At 46.6% G+C, this 20,350-nt stretch overlaps 1 protein-coding gene across 6 annotated transcripts; it reads right to left on the bottom strand.

The window, feature by feature from the left end:
• Positions 1–2,929: 2,929 nt before the first annotated feature.
• LOC149315350 (cytochrome P450 2H2-like) lies at positions 2,930–16,842 on the bottom strand. Of its 6 annotated transcripts, none has more exons than XM_089522999.1 (10): positions 16,637–16,842; positions 15,199–15,336; positions 14,771–14,798; positions 11,802–11,951; positions 8,688–8,848; positions 6,682–6,858; positions 6,079–6,220; positions 5,731–5,918; positions 4,840–4,981; positions 2,930–4,087 (listed from the first exon to the last, which is right to left on the bottom strand). In XM_089522999.1, the coding sequence occupies exons 1-10, from the start codon at positions 16,817–16,819 to the stop codon at positions 3,906–3,908; spliced, it is 1,491 nt and encodes a 496-aa protein (XP_089379125.1). In that variant the 5' UTR covers positions 16,820–16,842; the 3' UTR covers positions 2,930–3,905. The 6 variants fall into 6 exon arrangements, with proteins under 6 accessions (XP_089379125.1, XP_089379127.1, XP_089379126.1 ...); XM_089523001.1 differs by lacking the exon at positions 14,771–14,798 and adding an exon at positions 15,783–15,816 and having other exon boundaries at positions 5,731–5,907; positions 6,068–6,220; positions 15,174–15,336; positions 16,668–16,842; XM_089523000.1 differs by lacking the exon at positions 14,771–14,798 and having other exon boundaries at positions 5,731–5,907; positions 6,068–6,220; positions 15,174–15,336.
• Between the last annotated feature and the right edge of the window lie 3,508 nt (positions 16,843–20,350).

Genomic DNA, 20,350 nt, shown 5'->3' with positions numbered 1-20,350 from the left:
GTTTGATCCCAGGTCTGAGAATCCTTTTACTATTGTCTAATTCAAATTTGTGCAGGTTCTCTGTGGTCGTTATTTTTGTTTTCTTTATCATAGACTCATAGAATCATACAGTTAGAAGAGACCCCAAGAAGGGCCATCCAGTCCAAACCCTTTATTCTGCCATGCAGGAACTCTCAATCAAAGTATCCCTGGCAGATGGCCATTCAATCTCTGTTTAAAGACCTCCAAGGAAGGAGACCCCACTACACTCTGAGGAAGGAGTGTGTTCCACTGTCAAACAGCCCTTGCTCTCAGGAAGTTCCTCCTAATGGTGAAGTGGAATCTCTTTTGCTGAAGTTTGCATCCATTGTTCCTGTCCTGTTCTCTGGAGCAGCAGAAAATAAGCTTGCTCCCTCCTCAATATGGAATCCCTTCAATTATTTAAACAGGCTTCTCATATCCCCTCTTAACCTTTTCTTCTCCAGACTAAACATCCCCAGCAGTTGCCTAAGTCTCTCCTCATAAGGCTTTATGGTTTCCAGACCCTTCACCATTTTAGTCACCCTATTTTGGCAAGTCAACTCTCAGACTTGGAGGGTGGCGATGGCAAAGCCCTCCTTCAGAAACTTGCCAAGAAAACTCTATGGCTTTGGCTTCCTGGTGCAGCTGCGCATGGGGAGCAATGGTCACTATGCAAATATGGATATCCCTCTGAAATAAGGTGAGAAGCCCTCGGAGATCTCATACTGCAGGTACATTTGAACCCAGTAGGGAATCATAGATTCATAGAATAGTAGAGTTGGAAGCCACTGTTCCTTGTTCACAATGGGGACTTTGACTGGTACAATGGTGGATTGGCCAAAACGTGGCAAAATACATGCTCAGTCTATGAGTGAGCTGCTGAGTGTGGTTCATTGGATCCCAGCATATGTTCTCTCCCATATGTTATCTCATTGGATGTGAGAACATATGGGAGGAAAGGGTTGTCTTGTCACCTGGAAAGCAGAAGAAAAGTACACCAGATGGGCACCCTCCACTGAAAGGAGGGTGAGACTCACCCATTAGCCCACCACCCATGAAATCCTGAATAGGTTGATCTCATGCATGCTCCCAAGGAACAATGCACTGGGGCTGGTGATGATCTCCTGAGCATCCATGGTACGCTGCACATTTAAGCTGTGAAATCCCTTGTGGCTGTGGAACATCTTTGCTGCTGCCAGATGCACAATCCGTGGAACATATGTGGCATCCCAAATTCTGGCCACATTGGCCTTATGACAACTCAATCTCCCCAGGAGGAAAGGCAATGGATGAAGGGTGTGCTTGCTTAAATCATTTCTTCCCACGGGGGAGGACAAGGAATTCAAACACTTTTCTCCCCAGTGCCTGAATGTCTCTGAAATCTGTGCTGGGATCTTGTGTTGCTTGGCTCCCTTCCTCAGGGTTCCTTAATGGAAGTATAGGGAACTGTTGCCAGATCCCATTACCTTTTCGTGAAGGCATTATTTGCATGGCTCCTCAACTATTCACTGAAGGGTTAACAGACATCACCCGAAAGGCTAAGTGCACTTCTGGGCTCCATGCCAGAAACGCTTGCTACTCTGCCTTTGCCCTCTTAAGTCAGTGGTTGCTGCCTTCACCTCAGGGAAGGTTCTGCAATGCCAAACCTGCAACGGCAACACAGTCCAGAATCTGACTGATTCACTGCCCCTCAGCAAACACACCCCTTCCAGGCCAATATGCCCTGTATGGGGATAATGGGGGATAATGGGAACTGTAGCCTAAAATAGCTGGAGGACACTTGGTTGGGGAGACTATGCCGCCTTTTGTACCCTTTCAACTGAAGTGTCTTGGAGGGCAGGGGGCTTTTCTTCTCCATAGGCCCTATGACCACCTCTCACTGGGGCTTTAGCTGTGGACTCATAGAATCAGAGGGTTGGAAGAGACCCTAAGGGCCCTGATCCAGTCCAACCCCATTCTGCCATGCAGGAACTCTCAAGCAAAGCATCCCCAAAAGGTGGCCATCCAGCATCTGCTTAAAGACCTCCAAGGAGCTCCAGTGGCAAAATGGGGTTGAACTAGGTAGCCTTTGGAGACCCTTCCAGCTTTTTGATTCTATGACTTTGTCCCTTGGTTCAAATTTTCTGGGTGGAAAAATAATAACAGGGGAGTTGGGAATCAACCACTTTATCATAAATGCACGCATACATCCACATGCACAATGGTGTTCAATCAGTTAAATGTTGTAGATCAGTGGTCTTCAGGGTTTTGGCGCTACCGCCCCATTTTTTCTTGGGTGAAAACCCCAGCCCCACATGGATTTCTTGACTTTCTATCTACTGCATTTGAAACAACTACGCTTGATGGCTGCTCCCTTTACCAGGCAGTCACCCTAGGAGTAGCAACCGAGTAGCTGGAGAGCAGTGACCGGGACATCTCTCACCCATATTGGCCTTGTGGCAGAGACCATCTGTTTTGATGGAGAGTTCCATTGGATGGCCTTTGTGGTCTCTTCCAACTTTATGATTCTAGGACTCTAGGATCTACTACCCACACGCTCAGTGCTGTTTGCTCAGTCAAATGTAGTCGATTGTGGCCTTTGGACCCCCTCCTTGACCGCCAGGATTTCAGCCTCACAACAACACAGGAGGTATGTTTGTCCAGGGTTTCTTTCTTTACAACAGTGTGTTATCTCAGGGGGAGCCAGGGGTTATAGTTGTTACCCAAAGGGAGGGGGGAATGGGTGGTCCCCACCAAATGTTTTGGTGTCTCTTTGAAATGTCGGGGAACTGGTTAGCTCAAAGACACTGACATGATGCTGCGTCACTTGACACACATTTCCACCTTGTATAGTAGCACAAACTGAGAAGAACGCCAAGTTTGGGGAATATAAGAAGGTTTTTATTTTAAAAACACGCAACAGTGCAATCATACATGTAATAGCATTTCAAAGAGACGCACAATACAGAACTAACTGAAGTAGAGATATGGAAACTGGATCATGGAGGAGGGTTAGTGTTGTGGAGATGTTAATATACACCTATTGTGAAGAGTAGACAACAGAAAGTGGGCTTTGGCTCAGACAAAGTCTGAGGGAGACAAAGCAGAAAAGTCTTGCTGTGCGCATAATGCTCTCCATGCACACAGTGGCCCTGAGGAGACTAGGTTCGGAAATAATCTGAGACCTCAAAGGTGCCAGACTGTGAACAAAGACCTGATGGTCTTCCCAGGGAATCTACCATGGGATTCTGGGTCGACTGATGGCTTCAGCTTCAGACTAACAAAAACAGGGATTGGATTTGGATAACCAAACAACTGATACCCAAACAATGTAAGATGACCATCTGCTGGAAGCATGCAAGAGATAGGGATGGAAAAGCCAAACCTGTTTAAAAGGAAGAGACATTGGGAGCTGCTCCAAATATTATGCTCTGAAGATGAAAGGATTGAAACCCAGAGCCATCCATTGAAGCTGAATTATGATCAGTTTGAGACCAAGATCAGGAAGGTCTCCTGCCCAATCTCAACAAGAAAACAACATCTAAAGAAATTTCATGTTTAACCCTAATCCAAATCCTATCTATGCTATGCTATGCTATGCTATGCTATGCTATGCTATGCTATGCTATGCTATCATCCTTCATCACTGAGTTATAGGGGAATGTGCAGATAAAACCATCTTAAAACTATGTAAAATGCAAAACAGTGTAAAAGAATTGAAACTTACTCAAAGCATACTGCACAGCTTAGTAGTTAAAACGGTTTGAAAGCCATGCACAGGTACAGACACAGCCAGCTTCTTCCCATAGCCTTTAATGAAAAAACACATTTTCACTTGGGGCTGGAATGGAGCCATAGTTTTCATGCCTAATACTTTAAATAAAGGCACTGGATCCAAACAGATCTTGCAAGAGATGTTGACCTTCTCAACGGGGCACGACGCAGAGGCGGTAGGGCCGGGGGATGCTGGTGGTACTGCTCATCAGAGGTGTAATGTCGATCTTCTTGGGGTCCGTGAGGGGCTTCAGCTTGAAGTTCTGGAGGATGGAGGTCAAGAAGAGGAAGAGCTCCATGCGGGCCAAGCCTTCTCCTGCGCAGATCCGCTTGCCTGCAAGGAAGCGTCACAAGAAAGAGGATCATAGAATCATCGAAGCATAGAGTTGGAAGAGACCCCAAGGGCCATGCAATCCAACCCATTCTGCCATGCAGAATGTTACATGCATATAACATGTAAGTATTGGTATTGGTGTTGAAGTGAGAGGGACAACCACCTGGAAGGGCTACAGAACAGGTGAGCAGCTTAATGATTACAGCATAGCATGGCCAAGCAATCCAAACTAGAGATAGGAGGAACAATGGGGATTGTGAAAGATTAACCAGAACTGTGGAAACTTGCCAGGAAGGCAGGAAGGCAGGAATGAGTCAATAAACTAGTTTTAGGAAACTGTTAAGAAATGTTAAAAGGTAACCTGAAAAAGATGTTGCTTAAGCTATGCTTGCATTTTTAGAATGTATAAAAGGTTTGAAGAAAGACAATTGGGTGTGACAGTCTTGGAATCGCCATTTAGGCGGCTGTCACCCCGTACGGAAAATAAAGGTGTGCTTATTTTGGACCACAGTTCGGACTCTTGACTCTCTTTGTTGCTGGGTGCTCCAAGACCTTTCCGGCATAGGTTGGGAGGGCTTGCTACCCTCCCCCTTCATAAGGATGCATACAGCTTTTTCAAATGTGATGATGGTGAACTGCAGCAAAACATCAGAAATACTGCCAGAATAGTGGAATAGTAAAGATTAAAGGACCTCCCAAAAGCCACCCAAGAGTCGGTGCTTCCCACTTGTGGGCCTGGCGGCCATTTTTACCTGCGGAAAAGGGCATGAAGTAGTCGCTCTTCCTGAAGCTCCCGTCTTTGTTCAGGAAATGCTGGGGGTCAAACTTTGTGGGGTTGGGGAATTCCTTGCTGTCATGCAATGCCGAGGTCAGAATAGGATATACTGTGGTCCCCTGCAGAGAATAAAAGCAACTGGTTAAATATTTGAACAGGTGTCACATTGAGGATAGAGCAAGCTTGTTTTCTGCTGCTCCGGAGCAATGGATCAAGCTCCAGGAAAAGAGATTCCTCCTGAACAGTAAAAAGTACTCCCTGACAGTGAGAGTTGTTTTGATAGTGAAAGATGGTCCCTTGAAGAATGTGTTGGAGTCTCCTTCTTTGGAGGTCTTTAAGCAGAGGCTGGATGGCCATCTGTCAAATATGCTTTGATTGAGAGTTCCTGCATGGCAGAATAGGGTTGACTGGATGGCCCTTCTTGGGTCTCTTCCAGCTCTAGGATTCTATGGAGTTTATCACATGAAGCGAAAACGGAATTTAAACTAAACAAACCCGCAAACGAGGAATGATTATCAGACGATGTCCAGGTTAACGAACATTAACTCAGACAGAAACCAGAAAAGACACACAAAAGCGCAGTTGATTTGCAGACAACATTGGCGTTAAAGTACATTAACACGTGCAGTTGCTGGGCCCCGATCCAATGTGAAAAGGGTGGTCTGTAGAGCCCCTCAGTTTACAATTGTAGTTGAAAATACTCTTTTTGACCCACAAAGCCCTTGATAGTTTGGGGCCAGGAGAGATGAAGGTATTTTCTCTTGCAAAGCAGCTCAAGCTTTGAGATCTGCAAGGAAGACCATAATAGGCTGTTTTCTCTTTATGGAGGAACCTCTTTGGGTCCTTGAAGTAGAAACAGAGAACTTACTTTGGGGATGACATATCCTCTGAATGGCGTGTCTTTGACCACCGCATGGGGGACACCCAATGGGATGAGAGAGATGAACCTCTGGATCTCGTGGAGAACGGCATCTGCATAAGGCATCTGACCGCGGTCAGCCATGCAAGGCCTTCTTGAGCGGCCAACCACCCGGTCAATCTCTTCCTGGACTCTCTCTGTCAAGAGATGGATGAAGTTCAATGCCACAAACATCCAGGAGCAATCAGAGAAACCATCTAAAACCCATGGGAGGTTCAATCTGTTGCGACCCACTTCGATGCAAAACAAACTGGAGAAGTTGAGAGAGGAGGACTGTGGGAGCCACATGGGTTTTACCTTCTATCTCTGGATATTTCTGGAGGATCAGGAGTCCATATCTGAGAGTGGTGCTGGTTGTTTCTGTTCCTGCCGCAAACAGGTCAATGGCTGAGAAGACCAAGTTTTCAATGGTGAAGAAGGACTCCTCATTATGTTTTTCCTGGAGAAATACACATCCAAAAACAGTGGAGCCAACTTAACTTCCTTCAGTCAAATATAATGAGGGAAGACTATAACAAATGCCAAAGACTGAAGGTGGTGGAGAAAAAGGGGTGTCCATGCACCACCTGATGCCTTGAGAGCCAGGGAAGAGCTTTTTAAAAACTGGTCTTTGAAAGACATTGTCTGTCGTCTACCAATTTTTTGCAGAATTGCAAACAATTCCAATGAGGATGAAAAGTGGGAAGATGTCTAATAAACCCAAGATGGATACAAATATCACTAAAGAAGAATGTTGACAACTTAATTGAATTGCAATTATTGGGTCTGGAGTAAATCACTGCAGGCAACAGAGAAAGGGGATGATTAAGAGGGTCAGCCTAGAAGGAGAGGCATCATCCTGAACAGTCCAGGGGCACCAGGCTCTCTTCCCACCTTCAGGAGCTCGTGCCTTGGTCTTACCTGGTCCATTTTAATACAGAAGCAGTCAATGAAATCCCGAGGGGAGCTGGGGTCCAGGGTCGACTTGTGTTCCTCAGCATCCTCTAAAACAAACTTTTTGGACTTTTGAATATTTGACTTTATTCTGTGATGAGGCCCAGGGATGAAGTCCATTACGGAAGGGAAGGTGTTGTAGAGCTAGGGAGGAAGGCACAAGAAATGGATTGATCTTCACCATCAGGAGGGCAAGGAAAGTCTTTCATGTCCAAAGGACATCTGCGTCTCATTGTAGAACTCTAGTTGGGATGGAGAAGAAGCTGTACAGATACTGTGCCTCATCTCTCCAGAAGGATGACAACAGAGATGTATATAGATTTGAAGGAAAGATTCTCACAATGTTCTCCTTGTTGCATGTGACACCATGGGAGCATCAAGCTTTCTGCACATTTTCCAGCTGCCATTTCTTCATTGTTAGGGGTCATTTGAAATGTGGTGCTGGAGAAGAGTACATTCATCCCTCCATATTTGTGGCTTTGATATTTGTGGCTTTAATTATTCACAGATTTGATTAATATATTCTCTCTAAGTATATTTAGGTCCTCCAGTGTAACTCTATGGTGAACTTTAACTAAAAGTGGCACTGAAAGACCTAGAGATTCCTAGAGAGAATACTCCACTAGGCCTTTGTAGCTCCTCCAGCGCAGTTCTATGGTCAGTGTCTGTCAGATGTTGACCACAGAGTTGCACTGAAGGACCTAGAGATTCATAGAGAGAAGCCTTTACTAGGCCTTTGTACCTCCTCCATTGCAGTTCTATGGTCAGTGTCTGTCGGACGTTGACCACAGAGTTGCCCTGGAGGACCTAGAGATTCCTAGAGAGAACACTCTACTAGGCCTTTGTAGCTCCTCCATCTCAGTTCTATGGTCAGTGTCTGTCAGATGTTGACCACAGAGTTGCTCTGCAGGACCTTGAGATTCCTAGAGAGAATACTCTACTAGGCCTTTGCAGCTCCTCCAGCGCAGTTCTATGGTGAGTGGATGTTGCATGTTGACCACTGAGTTGCGCTGGAAGACCTAAAGATGCTTAGAGAGACTACTCTACTAGGCCTTTGCAGCTCCTCCAGCTCAGTTCTATGGCCAGAGTCTGTTGGACGTTGACCACAGATTTGCCGTGGAGGACCTAGAGATTCCTAGAGAGAAGACTCTACTAGGCCTTTGTAGTTCCTCCACTGCAGTTCTATGGTCAGTGTCTGTCGGACGTTAACCACAGAGTTGCCCTGGAGGACATAGAGAATCCTAGAGAGAATACTCTACTAAGCCTTTGTAGCTCCTCCAGCGCAGTTCTATGGTAAGTGTCTGTCGGACGTTAACCACAGAGTTGCCCTGGAGGACCTAGAGATTCCTAGAGAGAACACTCTACTAGGCCTTTGTAGCTCCTCCAGCACAGTTCTATGGTCAGCGTCTGTTGGAGGTTGACCACAGAGTTGCCCAGGAGGACCTAGTGATTCTTAGAGGGAATAGTTTACTAGGCCTTTGTAGCTCCTCCAGCACAGTTCTATGGTCAGTGTCTGTCGGACATTGGCCAAAATTTGCCCTGGAGGACCTAGAGATTCCTAGAGAGAACATTCTACTAGGCCTTTGTAGCTCCTCCAGTGCAGTTCTATCGTCAGTGTCTGTTAGCTGTTTACCACAGAGCTGCCCTGGAGGATCTAGAGATTCCTAGAGAGGTGTCCTCTCAGGTAACATCATGGTGTTTTAGTTATGGTGGTCTTGTGCCCTAACCCTAGTGAATATGGAAGGACAAGTGTACATGTGATCTTCCCATGCTCCCCACTTCCCCAAAGACTCATTGTGTCTCCAACTCCTCCTATGTCTCCCCCATTGCCTAAATGTACCTTGTAAACCTCTGGTTACCATTCTGTTCTCCTCTGTACCACAGCCATTTAGATGCAGGGAGGCACTACATGCACTTGAGAAACAAAATTTTCACACAGGAGTGTATTTTTGACCAGAAGACAAAGGACCTACCTGACCCCAAGGAGAGCTGAAAATCTTAAAGTCGTCATTCAGTACGTTCATCATTGCTAGAAACTTCTTGTCATCATAGTCAAAGTGTTTTCCAAAGACAATGGAGCATATGATATTGGAAGTAGCACAGTGGAGGAGGAAGGTGGGGTCGAAGGGCTGCTCTGGAAGGACCAAACACACACAAAAACCTTCTTGAGTTTGAACTGGCTCCATTTTCAAGCCTCACCAAGACTTTGTTCAATCCTAACACTGTCATCCCATCACTGCTGTCAGCTTTCTTGGGGGTACATCCATCCATAGAGGTTGCCTACAGCAGAGGAAAGGAGCTGGGTATGTTTAGCCAGAAAAGAGACAATTAAGAAGTGATATGATAGCCCTGTTTAATTATTTCAAGGGAGTTCATATTGAGGATGGAGCAAGCTTGTTTAGGACACAATGGAGCAATGGATGTAAGCTGCAGGAAAAGAGATTCCAGCTCAACATTAGGAGGAACTAAGGGATGTTCGACAGTGGAAGGCAATGCCATCGAGAATGATGGCGTCTCCTTCTTTGAGGTCTTTAAGCAGAGGCTGGATGGCCATCTGTTGGGGATGCTTTGATTGTGAGTTCCAGCATGGCTGAATGGGGTTGGACTGGATGGGCCTTGGGGTCTACTCCAGTTCTGTGATTCTATGAAAGCATCCAGCCCTTTAGCTGATGGAGCCCAGCATCCCCTCACAGCATGTGGTCGGATGACACCAGACCATCCCTTGAAGAGTCAACACTATGGTTCCACATAAAGGATATGAGGTCCCTTGGGCTGTGGTGCGAACCTCTCCACACAACTGAGACCAAAGGGATCATAGAATCCTACAGTTGGAAGAGACTCCAAAGACCATCCAGCCCAACTCCCTTCAGCCGTGCAGGAAATCACAATGAAGCATCCCCGACAGATGACCATCCAGCCTCTGTTTAAAGACCTCCAAGGAAGGAGACTCCACTATATTCTGAGAGATTTGTGTTCCACCATCAAACAGCCCTTACTCTCAGGAAGTTCCTCCTAATGTTGAGCTGGAATCTCTTTTCCTGCAGCTTGCATCCATTGCTCCAGTGTGTCCTATTCTCTGGAGCAGCAGAAAACAAGCTTGCTTCATCCTCAATATGAAATCCCTTGAAATAATTAAACAGGGCTCTCATATTACTTCTTAATTGTCTCATTTCTGGCTAAACATCCCCTTTCCAATATTTAAACAAGGCTATCATATCACCTTTGACTGTCTCTTCTCCAGGCTAAACATCCCCGCTTCCTATGGCCCGGGACAGATGATGACATAAGTGACATGCAGCATACAGATGTCACTGGTGTCGCTTACGTCACCGGTGTGCCAACGGTTTGTCCAGGTTCTTTTTACTGCAGAGGGATGCTGCACAGTTTGGCTGCTGTGGCGTCCCTTCGGAAGAAAAACTGGTGCCTCCAGCCCTCTGTTTCGTGTTGGTATGTACCACGCCTAAGTCTCTCTTCTTAAGGCATGGTTTCCAGACACTTCACCCTTTTGGTTGCCCTCCTTTGGACATGCTCCAATTTGTCACGGTCAATCCCTGTGAGTTTTATGGGGTGAAAACCAAATCAAGGAAGCTGAAGAGTGACTCATTTCCCATCCCCATCGTGGAGAGAAGAACACAAGTGAGTTATTCAGGGAAAGTTTACCCTTCACCCCCTCAGTCTGTCCTCAACTTCCTCTCCATCCTTGAACTCTCTTGCAGAACCTCCTGGAAAGGTTCTGGGACTCATGGGACAGGAGGTCACATCTACTATTGCTTTGCTCTAGTGCAGGTTTTAGGCAATCATAGATTCATAGAATCCTAGAGTTGGAAGAGGCCACAAGGGCCACCCAGTCCAACCTCATTCTGCCATGCAGGAACTCTCAATCAAAGCGTGCCCAAGAGATAGCCATCCAGCCTCTGCTTAAAGGAGGAAAATGCCAATGCAGGTAGTGAACAGAATAATAATCGAGTCTGGATTAGGCTGGAAACTATGGGCCTGTACAGACAGGCGCTTTGTGGCGGCCTGGGCCTGAACTAGGGGTGCCCACGGGCTGAGTGTTTACATGCTCAGCAACCCTACCGCACACCCTGGCCACCATCATGGTAAGCGCCCATCCATACAGGGCGCGCCATGATGATGTCCATGCAGCGGAGCACCCAAACAGTGCCGTACCACATGAACGTCATCATGGCATACGAGTGCGTCAAAGGTGCTCTGCGCATGGCCTAAAAAGAACCTGCTGAGGTGTGGGTTATTTTTAGGCCTCCCAGAAGGCATGGTGTTTGGTTGCTGTGGTCTCCATCTGGGGCAGAAAGGGGTGGCATCTTACCATCCCTTTCCACCAATCTGTCCAGCCCCTATGTCAGCCTATACTGACTGTGTTTGCTTGTCTGGCTCATCCTTCTAGATAACTGGGGAAAACAGATCCATTTTCTATGGGAGATATTGTCCTCTTCCATGTGGACTCCATTTCTTGATCCTTGAGACATACCCTCATGCTATATTTCCAGCACTAGGAGTAAGGGCCCCTTGCAGATTCCTGTTGTGTGCCTTGAACTCATTTATGACTTATGGAGTCCCTAAGGCTGACCAACCATGGGGTTTCCTGGCAAGATTTCTTCAGAGGGGGGTTCCCTTTGCCTTCTTCTGAGGCTGAGAGACTGTGGCTTGCCCAACGTTGCCCAGTGGTTTTGTATTCCTGAGTCGGGATTTAAATCTTGGTCTCCAGAGTTCAGTGCTCTAACCACTACTCCATGCTGGTTCTCGAGAGGATGGAATTCCTCTGTATTTAGAGGATTTATTGATTTATTTATTGGGCTCAAATATAATTTAAAGACTCTGGTGTAGGAATACCAGAATTGCCCAGGTCTCCCTATGAGAGGGCTGTTGACAGAAGGCTTGCAAGAGTTTGAGTCTCAGGCCGTATGCCACAAAGGGAAGGAAGACAGGGAGGAATCTGCTGGAAAGTCAGGAGGGGAATAGCCACACATTGTTTGTGTTCTGTTATTGTTCCAAAGGATACTGGGCTTCTTCCTTGGAGGAAAGTCACAGGAAGAAGCCCATGGGGATGAGGGACTCAATCTGCATACCTTTAGTGTTTCGCAACTGTTCCAGGAGATACTGGGCTTCCTCCTGGATCCTCTCCTCGATGCTTTTCTTCCCCATCCCAAAGTTGCGGAGGGTGGTCAGGGCAAAGCGCCGGAGCTGCTTCCATTTCTCTCCGTTGCTGAATACGATCCCTGGAAAGGGAAGAGAGTAACTCTCCAAACAGTTTTGTCTGGATTCAGTTTTAATCTGTTTTCCCTCATCCAGTCCATTACCAAGACATTCATGGAGAGGAGAGATGCCACCTTTAGTCAAAGCTGTAGACTGAGACGTGGAGAAGTATATCTAGGTGGCATATTAGGTGACATACTGATAACACCTCATCCCAGCAATGGACTGAGGCAGCCTCATGATGGTCATGAAAGCTAAGGTCTCCCAAGTTGGCCTCATCCATTCATAGATGATGCATCCCTCCATGTGAGTCTTCAGGTGCCACCAGAACCACATCCAAGATCCATCTCTGCTAGTTCGGGGAGGAGACAGCTGGGCAAGGGATTTCCATGAAGGAAGGGATTTGAACCCTGGTTTTCCAGAGTTCTGTAGTGCAGTGCTACAACCACTACCCCCACTTGCTCTCCCGGCACAACAGGCAAACCGTCATAGGGATGACAGGAACTCCTTCCCTGCAGCCCTTCCATCTGGGCTGGTGTTAACGCTGAATATGACGTTGGACACGCTGGTATCCATTCTCTCATCCATAACCTCTTCGAAATGTTCACTCTCCATTTTTATAGCTGTTCCCACTGGACTGTGATTGTGCTTGATTTTATTGGGCCTATTCACACTGAGCTATTTGTGCTGGAAGGAACTGGGAAGCTTCAATTTCCTCCTCCCCGAATCCTTCCAATCAGGGTATTTGAACCCTGAATGGCCTCTCAGAGAAAGCGGGTTAAATTGAAGGCACCTTTCCTGTCAATCAAATTTAGTTCCGCAATTGCCTTAGGTGACGATCCTGCACCCATTGGCCCATCGGAAGTGTCCTTCCCCCCCCCCTCCTTTTTTAAAGGCACCTGTATGCGCAGATTCTGTCAAATTAAAACCCTCTTGTGTGTGTGTGTGTGTGTGTGTGTGTGTGTGTGTGTGTGTGTGTGCAACATTTCCCCTTTGCTAGAAGTGAGGAAATGAAAGGGAAAGTGAACCAGTAGCAGCTACCCACCTTCTATCTATCTATATATCTATCTATCTGCCTCAAGAAAAAAACATGCACATTTTTGCAGAAAATAATTCTAAAAAATATAAAAAGGGGAGGGGGGAGAGGTGCCCGGTGCGAGCTCCGTTCGTGCCGCCTTTGACTTTGACCTGACCTGAACTGACCCTTTTCCTCCTGCTTACATTCTCTTCAGAGGAGGTTTGCCATTGCCTTCCACTGAGGCTGAGAGAGAGTGACCTGTCAGTTCCAACTGACCCATGGAATCAACCGGAAATGAAAGGGAAATGTAGCGCAGTCATTCTGACTGTAGCATCCGTATATAACAATAATAATAATAATAATAATAATAATAACAACAATAAAGGCTCTTAAGTTCCAGGAGCAAGAGGAAATGAAAGAAGCACAAGCAAGCACACACACATTCTATGTCACCCAATAAAAAGGGGTGTGTGCCTGGTGCGAGCTCCGTTCGTGCCCTCCCTCTGACCTGCCCTAAACTGACCCTTCCTCCTGCTTAATGTGCATAGACTGCCAAAAATAAATAAATAAATAAATAAAGAGAGAGAGAGGTGCTCCTTCCTCAGCCTGATTTCCCTCCATCCCTCCTCCAGCTTGGCCCCACAGCCCAATTTCCCTTGGCAATCCTCCTCCTCCTCCTCCCTTCCAACCCTCCCCTCCCTCTGAGCTGCCCTGAACTGACCCTTCCCCCGGCTCCTTCATCCTCATCCTCCTCCTGCTCCGTTATAGAATGCCCTCCATGGCCCCCTTCTTCCCACGGCTCCTTCATCCTCCTCCTCTGTCACTTTCTCCAGTCCCCCCCCCGCCCTCCCTCTGACAGCCCTTTGCAGCCCTCATCAGTCACCCCAATCCACCCTTTTTTTGCCTCCTGTCACCCTTTGCCTCCTGTCACCCTTTGTGTCCTGTGACCCCGATCCCCTCTTTTTGCCTCCTGTCACCCTTTGCGTCCTGTAACCCCAATTCCCCCCCTTTTGCCTCCTGTCACCCTGCCTCCTATCAGATTCCCTCTTTTTGCATCCTACCTTCGGCTCTTTCCTCCTCCTCCTCCTCCTCCTCCTCTTCCTCCTCCTCCTCCGATGAAGGGAGGGAATGCTTTGTCTTCCATCTGACCTAAATCCCTCCCATGAACTGGCCCCGATCATGATCATATTCAGCAGAACCTGGGGTTTTTCAAAAGAGACGGCTTTTGCCCCGATTTTAAATGACCCGCACTAAGGGGCATTTGCTGCGGAACAGGTGTGCAAGCCTCTGATTCGCTTGTGGGGGATTCGGAGCAAATATGAACTTCACATGCAAGAATCGGTTCCTGATCCGGGGTAAAGAATAGTCTGAATGGGCCCATTGACTACCTATTTGGTAGCATTTTATTGGGAATTGTTGTTTTTAACGCTATTTTAAGGTGGGAGGGAGATAGGGAATTGGATTTTATATGTTTTGCTATGTTGTGTTTTTTTTACTTGTGGCTTGTTGTGTTCTATCTTTATTGTTTTTATGTTTTTTGTTACCCGTCTCAATCCAATACAGGGAGAGGCGGGATACAAATAATAATAATAATAATAATAATAATTATTATTATTATTATTATTAACCATTTTGCAGTTATTTCCTGTTCTCTATTTGTCCTCCCCACATTTTTAGTTCAGTGGTTCCAACTTCCCCTTGTACACTCATCCCTCCAAATTTGTGGCTTCAGCTTTTGCGGACTTGATTATTCATAGATTTTACTAATATGTTCTCTCTAGGAATATCGAGGTCCTCCAGTGCAACCCTATGGTCAGCCTTAACCTAAACCAGTGGTTCTCAACCTTTGGCTCTCCTAATGTTTTGGACTTCAACTCCCAGAAATCCGAGCCAGATTGCCCAAATGATCAGGGATTCCGGGAGCTGAAGTCTAAAATGCCTGGAGGGCCCAAGGCTGGGAACACCCCACTAGCCATTTGTCACTCTTCCAGTGCAATCTTATGGTCAATGTCTGGCAGATATTGACTACAGAGTTGCATTGGAGGACCTAGAGATAACTAGAGAGGTGTTCTTTCAGGTAAAAACAGGGTGTTTTTGTTATTTGTGGTTTCCCCACATTCACGGGGGTCCTGTGCCCCTAACACTAGCAAATGTGGAGGGACAAGTGCATTTTGCAGATAGAGTACAACCTGGCCCCTCATGCCAGATAGCAAACCCCATAAGATACCTATTACTTTGCTGTAATTGTCTACTAATGGCAGTTTCCCCCTGCCTGCAAATTCATCCCCATGGTCGACCAAGGCTTCTTTGATGGCCTCATAGCCATGCAGGATCACAACAGGCTCTGCTCCGAAATGCAGTGTGAACACGGGGCCATACTTCTCACTGAGCTAAAGAGAGAGAGAGAGAGTCATAGACAGAGGAACATCACAGGTGGTGACCACCAATACATGATCAGAAATGGGCAAAGGGTCTGTCTGCTTATGCCCTGCAAACGATTATGTATCCTCATGGCACTATCTAAAAATACATGAACTGTCAGTGAATTCGCTAGCAAGACAGAGAAACACAAACGAACTAGCACTCCTGCAGTGAAGGACATATTGCCCCTCCTCAAGGTCTTACACATAAGAATAGCTTGGTCTGGATGGCCCTTGGGGTTTCTTCCTCTTCTAGGATTCTAGGCTTCTAAGAAATGGTGGCCTTTACTCTTCATAGAATCGTAGCATTGGAAGAGACCCCCAAAAGGGCCATCCAGTCCAACCATATTCTGCCATGCAGGAAATCCCAATCAAAGCATCTCTAACAAATGGACATCCAGCCTCTGCTTAAAGACCTCCAAAGAAGGAGACTCCACCACTCTCCAAGGAAGGAGTTTTTTCCACTGTCGAACAGCCCTTACTCTCAAGAAGTTCCTCCTAATGTTGAGCTGGAATCTCTTTTCCTGCAATTTGCATCCACTGTTTCAGGTCCTAGCCTCTGAAGCAGCAGAAAACAAGCTTGCTCCATCCTCAATGTGACATCCCTTCAAATATTTAAACACTAGTATCCTGTCACCCCTAAACTTTCTCTTCTCCAGGCTCTTTTCATCATGACTTTTTCCCCAATAATGAAGTCTAATCCTTTTTTTCCTGTAGTTTGCATCTATTGTTCCAGATCCTATTCTCTGGAGCAGCAGAAAACAAGCTTGCTCCCTCCTCAGTATGACCTCCCTTCAAATACTTAGAGGGCTCTCATATCACCTCTTAACCTTCTCTTCTCCAGGCTAAACATCCCCAGCTCCCTAAGTCTTTCCTCATAGGACTTCATGGTTTCCAGGCCCTTCACCATTTTGGTAGCCCTCCTTTGGACATGATCCAGTTTCTCAAAATCCAGAGACAAGACCAATGGATGCAAGCTTCAGAAAAGAGGTTCCAGCTCAACATTACCAGGAACTTCCTGGCAGCAAGAGCTGATGTTCAATAATGGAATATATTCCTTTGAAGTCTCCTTCTTTGGAGATCTTAAAACAGAGGCTGAATGACCATCTGTCAGGGATGTTTTGATTGAGAGTTCCTGCATGGCAGAATGGGTTCGGACTTTTATGTCCAACTCTATGATTCTATGAAAAGTCCTGCACCACAGAAGGGGGTGTTCCTACTCTAGAAGTGTATTATTCTAAGAGATTATGGCCTCGACTCTTCCACTTGCCTTATGGAGAACGTGATCCAAGTGGTTGGTCTTCAGCTGCAGGGCATTCCCAACGAAGGGCATCGGAGTCGGTCCAGGAGGCAGCTTCCCTTTCCTCCAAGTCACGCTCTTCCAGATGGCAGAGAGGAGGAAGCAGGAGATACAGATGATCAGAAGAACGGCGGTTGTCCCCAAGGGCTCCATCTCAGCAGACAGAAGAGAGAGGCAGGAATGGAGGATCGAGATGGTGAGTTACAGTGGTCCACAGCCTGACATTTATACTCTGACCAAGTTGGGTTAATCATTAGGTAATCCAGTTTGCATGTTATCCTCTGGATACAAACTTCTCTGAACTTCACCTTGGTTTCTCCAATATATTGATTTTAGGTCATTATATAAGTACAATGTACTCACTCTGGGTTCACTTCCCAGGGAGTCAAGGGAGAAGCAGCCATAATACTTTGATACAGCAAATCCACCCCAAAGTCCAATGCAACCTTAGCAGGTGACAGATTTATGACGAGAGGATTTTTCATTGGATGCATTATATGTAAGTGTGCAAAGTGATCTTATGAGACTAACTGGATCTTTGAGACTAACTGGGCAAAAGAAGTTGCAACATGAGCTTTCATAGACCTGGCCTATCTCCTCAGGTGCATGGAGTGAACTGATGCCCAGGAAGCACCTCTAGAATCAGGCTGGATGGATAGGCCTAGAAACGCAAGACCTGTGGGTCTGGAGATGTGGGGACAAGTTCCTTTTTAATTTTGGTACTGAGGGGAAAAGGCAGCATGAATAATAATAATAATAATAATAATAATAATAATAATATATTTATATACCGCCTCTTTCGTTTTGGGGATCGAGGTGGATAACAACAAAGTTTGTACACTATACAACCATAAAAACAACAAGCCCCTCAAGACCCCAGCCCAAACCTCCCTCCCAAGTAAAAAATATATAACAATACGTTGAAATTAATAAATAAACCACGAATGAGAAAAATAATAAGAGGAGGGGGATTCAATTCAAATGAAGGATGTTGCTTAAGGCCAAAGTGGATGGATGACCCTATGAAAGGAGGAGGGAGTTTGGGGATGCCATGTGTGCAGTTTGTCAACCAGAAAGGAGATGTGATAAACTGGGCAAGAGTGTCCAGTGTTAAAATGTTTGTGGTGTGCTAGGAAGATGTTGTCTCTGTTCAACCCAATGTGGATGGACTGGAATTTGTAGATATGTTCCAACGCGGGTGTTTCTCTTTCCAATCTTCCTTTGTCATTTTTTGTTCAAGGATTGCTGTCCTGAAGTCCAAGATTGAATGTCCAAGAAGATTCCAGTGCTCCTCCAGCACAGTCCTGTGGTCAGTGTCTGTCGGACGTTGACCACAGAGTTGCCCTGGAGGACCTAGAGATTCCTAGAGAGAACACTCTACTAGGCCTTTGTAGCTCCTCCATCGCAGTTCTATGGTCAGTGTCTGTCGGACGTTGGCCACAGAGTTGCCCTGGAGGACCTAGAGATTCCTAGAGAGAACACTCTACTAGGCCTTTGTAGCTCCTCCATTGCAGTTCTATGGTCAGTGTCTGTCGGACGTTGGCCACAGAGTTGCCGTGGAGGACCTAGAGATTCCTAGAGAGAACACTCTACTAGGCCTTTGTAGCTCCTCCATTGCAGTTCTATGGTCAGTGTCTGTCGGACGTTGGCCACAGAGTTGCCGTGGAGGACCTAGAGATTCCTAGAGAGAACACTCTACTAGGCCTTTGTAGCTCCTCCATCGCAGTTCTATGGTCAGTGTCTGTCGGACGTTGGCCACAGAGTTGCCCTGGAGGACCTAGAGATTCCTAGAGAGAACACTCTACTAGGCCTTTGTAGCTCCTCCATTGCAGTTCTATGGTCAGTGTCTGTCGGACGTTGGCCACAGAGTTGCCGTGGAGGACCAAGAGATTCCTAGAGAGGATACTCTACTAGGCCTTTGTAGCTCCTCCATTGCAGTTCTATGGTCAGTGTCTGTCGGACGTTGGCCACAGAGTTGCCCTGGAGGACCAAGAGATTCCTAGAGAGAATACTCTACTAGGCCTTTGTAGCTCCTCCATTGCAGTTCTATGGTCAGTGTCTGTCGGACGTTGGCCACAGAGTTGCCCTGGAGGACCAAGAGATTCCTAGAGAGGATACTCTACTAGGCCTTTGTAGCTCCTCCAGAGCAGTTCTATGGTCAGTGTCTGTCAGACGTTGGCCACAGAGTTGCCCTGGAGGACCTAGAGATTCCTAGAGAGAACACTCTACTAGGCCTTTGTAGCTCCTCCAGAGCAGTTCTATGGTCAGTGTCTGTCGGACATTGGCCACAGAGTTGCCCTGGAGGACCTCCTAGAGACTCCTAGAGAAGTGTCTTCCCAGGTAAAAATATTGTAATTTTGTTATTTGCAGTTTTTCCATATTCCCGGGGGTCTTGTGCACCTAACCCTAGCAAATATGGAGGGACAAGTATATTTCCAACTTGTATGCAAAAGGATCTTGTAGCACCTTTGAGACTCACTGAAGGAAAGAAGTTGGTAGCCTGAGCTTTCGTAGACTTGAACCTAGTTCCTCAGATGCATGTTTGGAGTGGAAAATCCAGAGGCAGACCTATATAAGCCTATTAACAGATCTATATATAAGGCTGTCTCTGGATTCTCGACTCTAAACATGCATCTGAGGACGAAGGCTCAATGAAAGCTTATGGTGGCACAGAGGGTACATGACTTTCCTGCAGTCACTCACAGCCACAAGGTTGTGAGTTTGATCCCAAGCAGGGCTCCAGGGTCCACTCAGCCTTCTTTCCTTTCATAGCTCAGTGAGATGAGTCCCCAGCTTGTTGAGGGAACTTGGTTTACAGATTGCAAAGTGCTTAGGAAGTGCTATGTCACTGAGAAGTAGCATAGAAATATACTTGCTATTGCTATTGCTATTCATTTAGGGGCTTTACAGACTGCGCCTAAGGGGCAGCTTGTAGGTGCCTCCATTTTACCGGATCAGGGCCGCAGCAACTGCACACCACGACCCCGATCCAGCCTTTTGATGCCATGAATAGGAGCCACAAAAGGCAGCTCTTTTTTGCACCCTGGAAAGAGAGCAATAGCTGCGCTGCCATGGCTTGAAGGTGCTCCTTTGGTGCTGCGTCATATAGACTCAGCTCCAGAGGACTGCCATGGCGCCGTGCGCTGGGAGGAGCATCAAGTGGCATCATGGCCCCCTGGGGGTGCATGGAGGGAGGTTGGACTGGATGGCCCTTTGGATCTCTTCCACCTCTATGAGTCTATGGTTCTTTCCTCGGGAGAAAGCCAAGCAAACAATTTCCTGTATTGCTATGTACTGTATATACATTATCCTACTTGAGAGTATGTATTTTCCCTGGATGAAGATTAACCTTCCATTTTGAAGCCAAGCCCTCCCTCCAGTCCATCTGCCTTGGTCCAGGCCTTGGAGGCAGAGAGGAATTGCTGGACCTCTGACCCTTTCCCTCCACCACTCCCTTCTCCTTCTGTCATGTATTTTTAGATTGGAAGCCCGAGGGCAGGGATCTGTCTAACTAAAAAGATTGCATGTACAGCGCTGTGTAAATTTACAGTGCTTCATAAATAAAGGTTAATAATAATAATAATAATAATAATAACAATGGAGGAGCCTTGAGGGGCAAATGTTTCCTCCGCCCCTGCCCCCTGACCTTCTCAGGAGAAAGCCAGGGGGAGGAGGACGAGGAAC

The sequence above is a fragment of the Sceloporus occidentalis genome, unplaced genomic scaffold, assembly GCF_023333645.1.
Source record: "Sceloporus occidentalis isolate IW3139 unplaced genomic scaffold, rSceOcc1.0.p SCAF_4, whole genome shotgun sequence".
Taxonomy (NCBI): Eukaryota; Metazoa; Chordata; class Lepidosauria; order Squamata; family Phrynosomatidae; genus Sceloporus; species Sceloporus occidentalis.
This window is presented reverse-complemented; position numbering and strand designations above follow the sequence as displayed.

Bases quoted from the DNA above. Each gene is read 5' to 3' on its own strand.
- LOC149315350 (XM_089522997.1), bottom strand. From the start codon at position 16,819: ATGGAGCCCTTGGGGACAACCGCCGTTCTTCTGATCATCTGTATCTCC. The intron at 11,952-15,173 runs GTATCTTATGGG...TTCCCTTTCCAG, and splicing joins CAATTACAGCAAAGTAATAG to GGATCGTATTCAGCAACGGA. The intron at 4,982-5,730 runs GTAAGTTCTCTG...TATTCTCTGCAG, and splicing joins GAGGATATGTCATCCCCAAA to GGGACCACAGTATATCCTAT.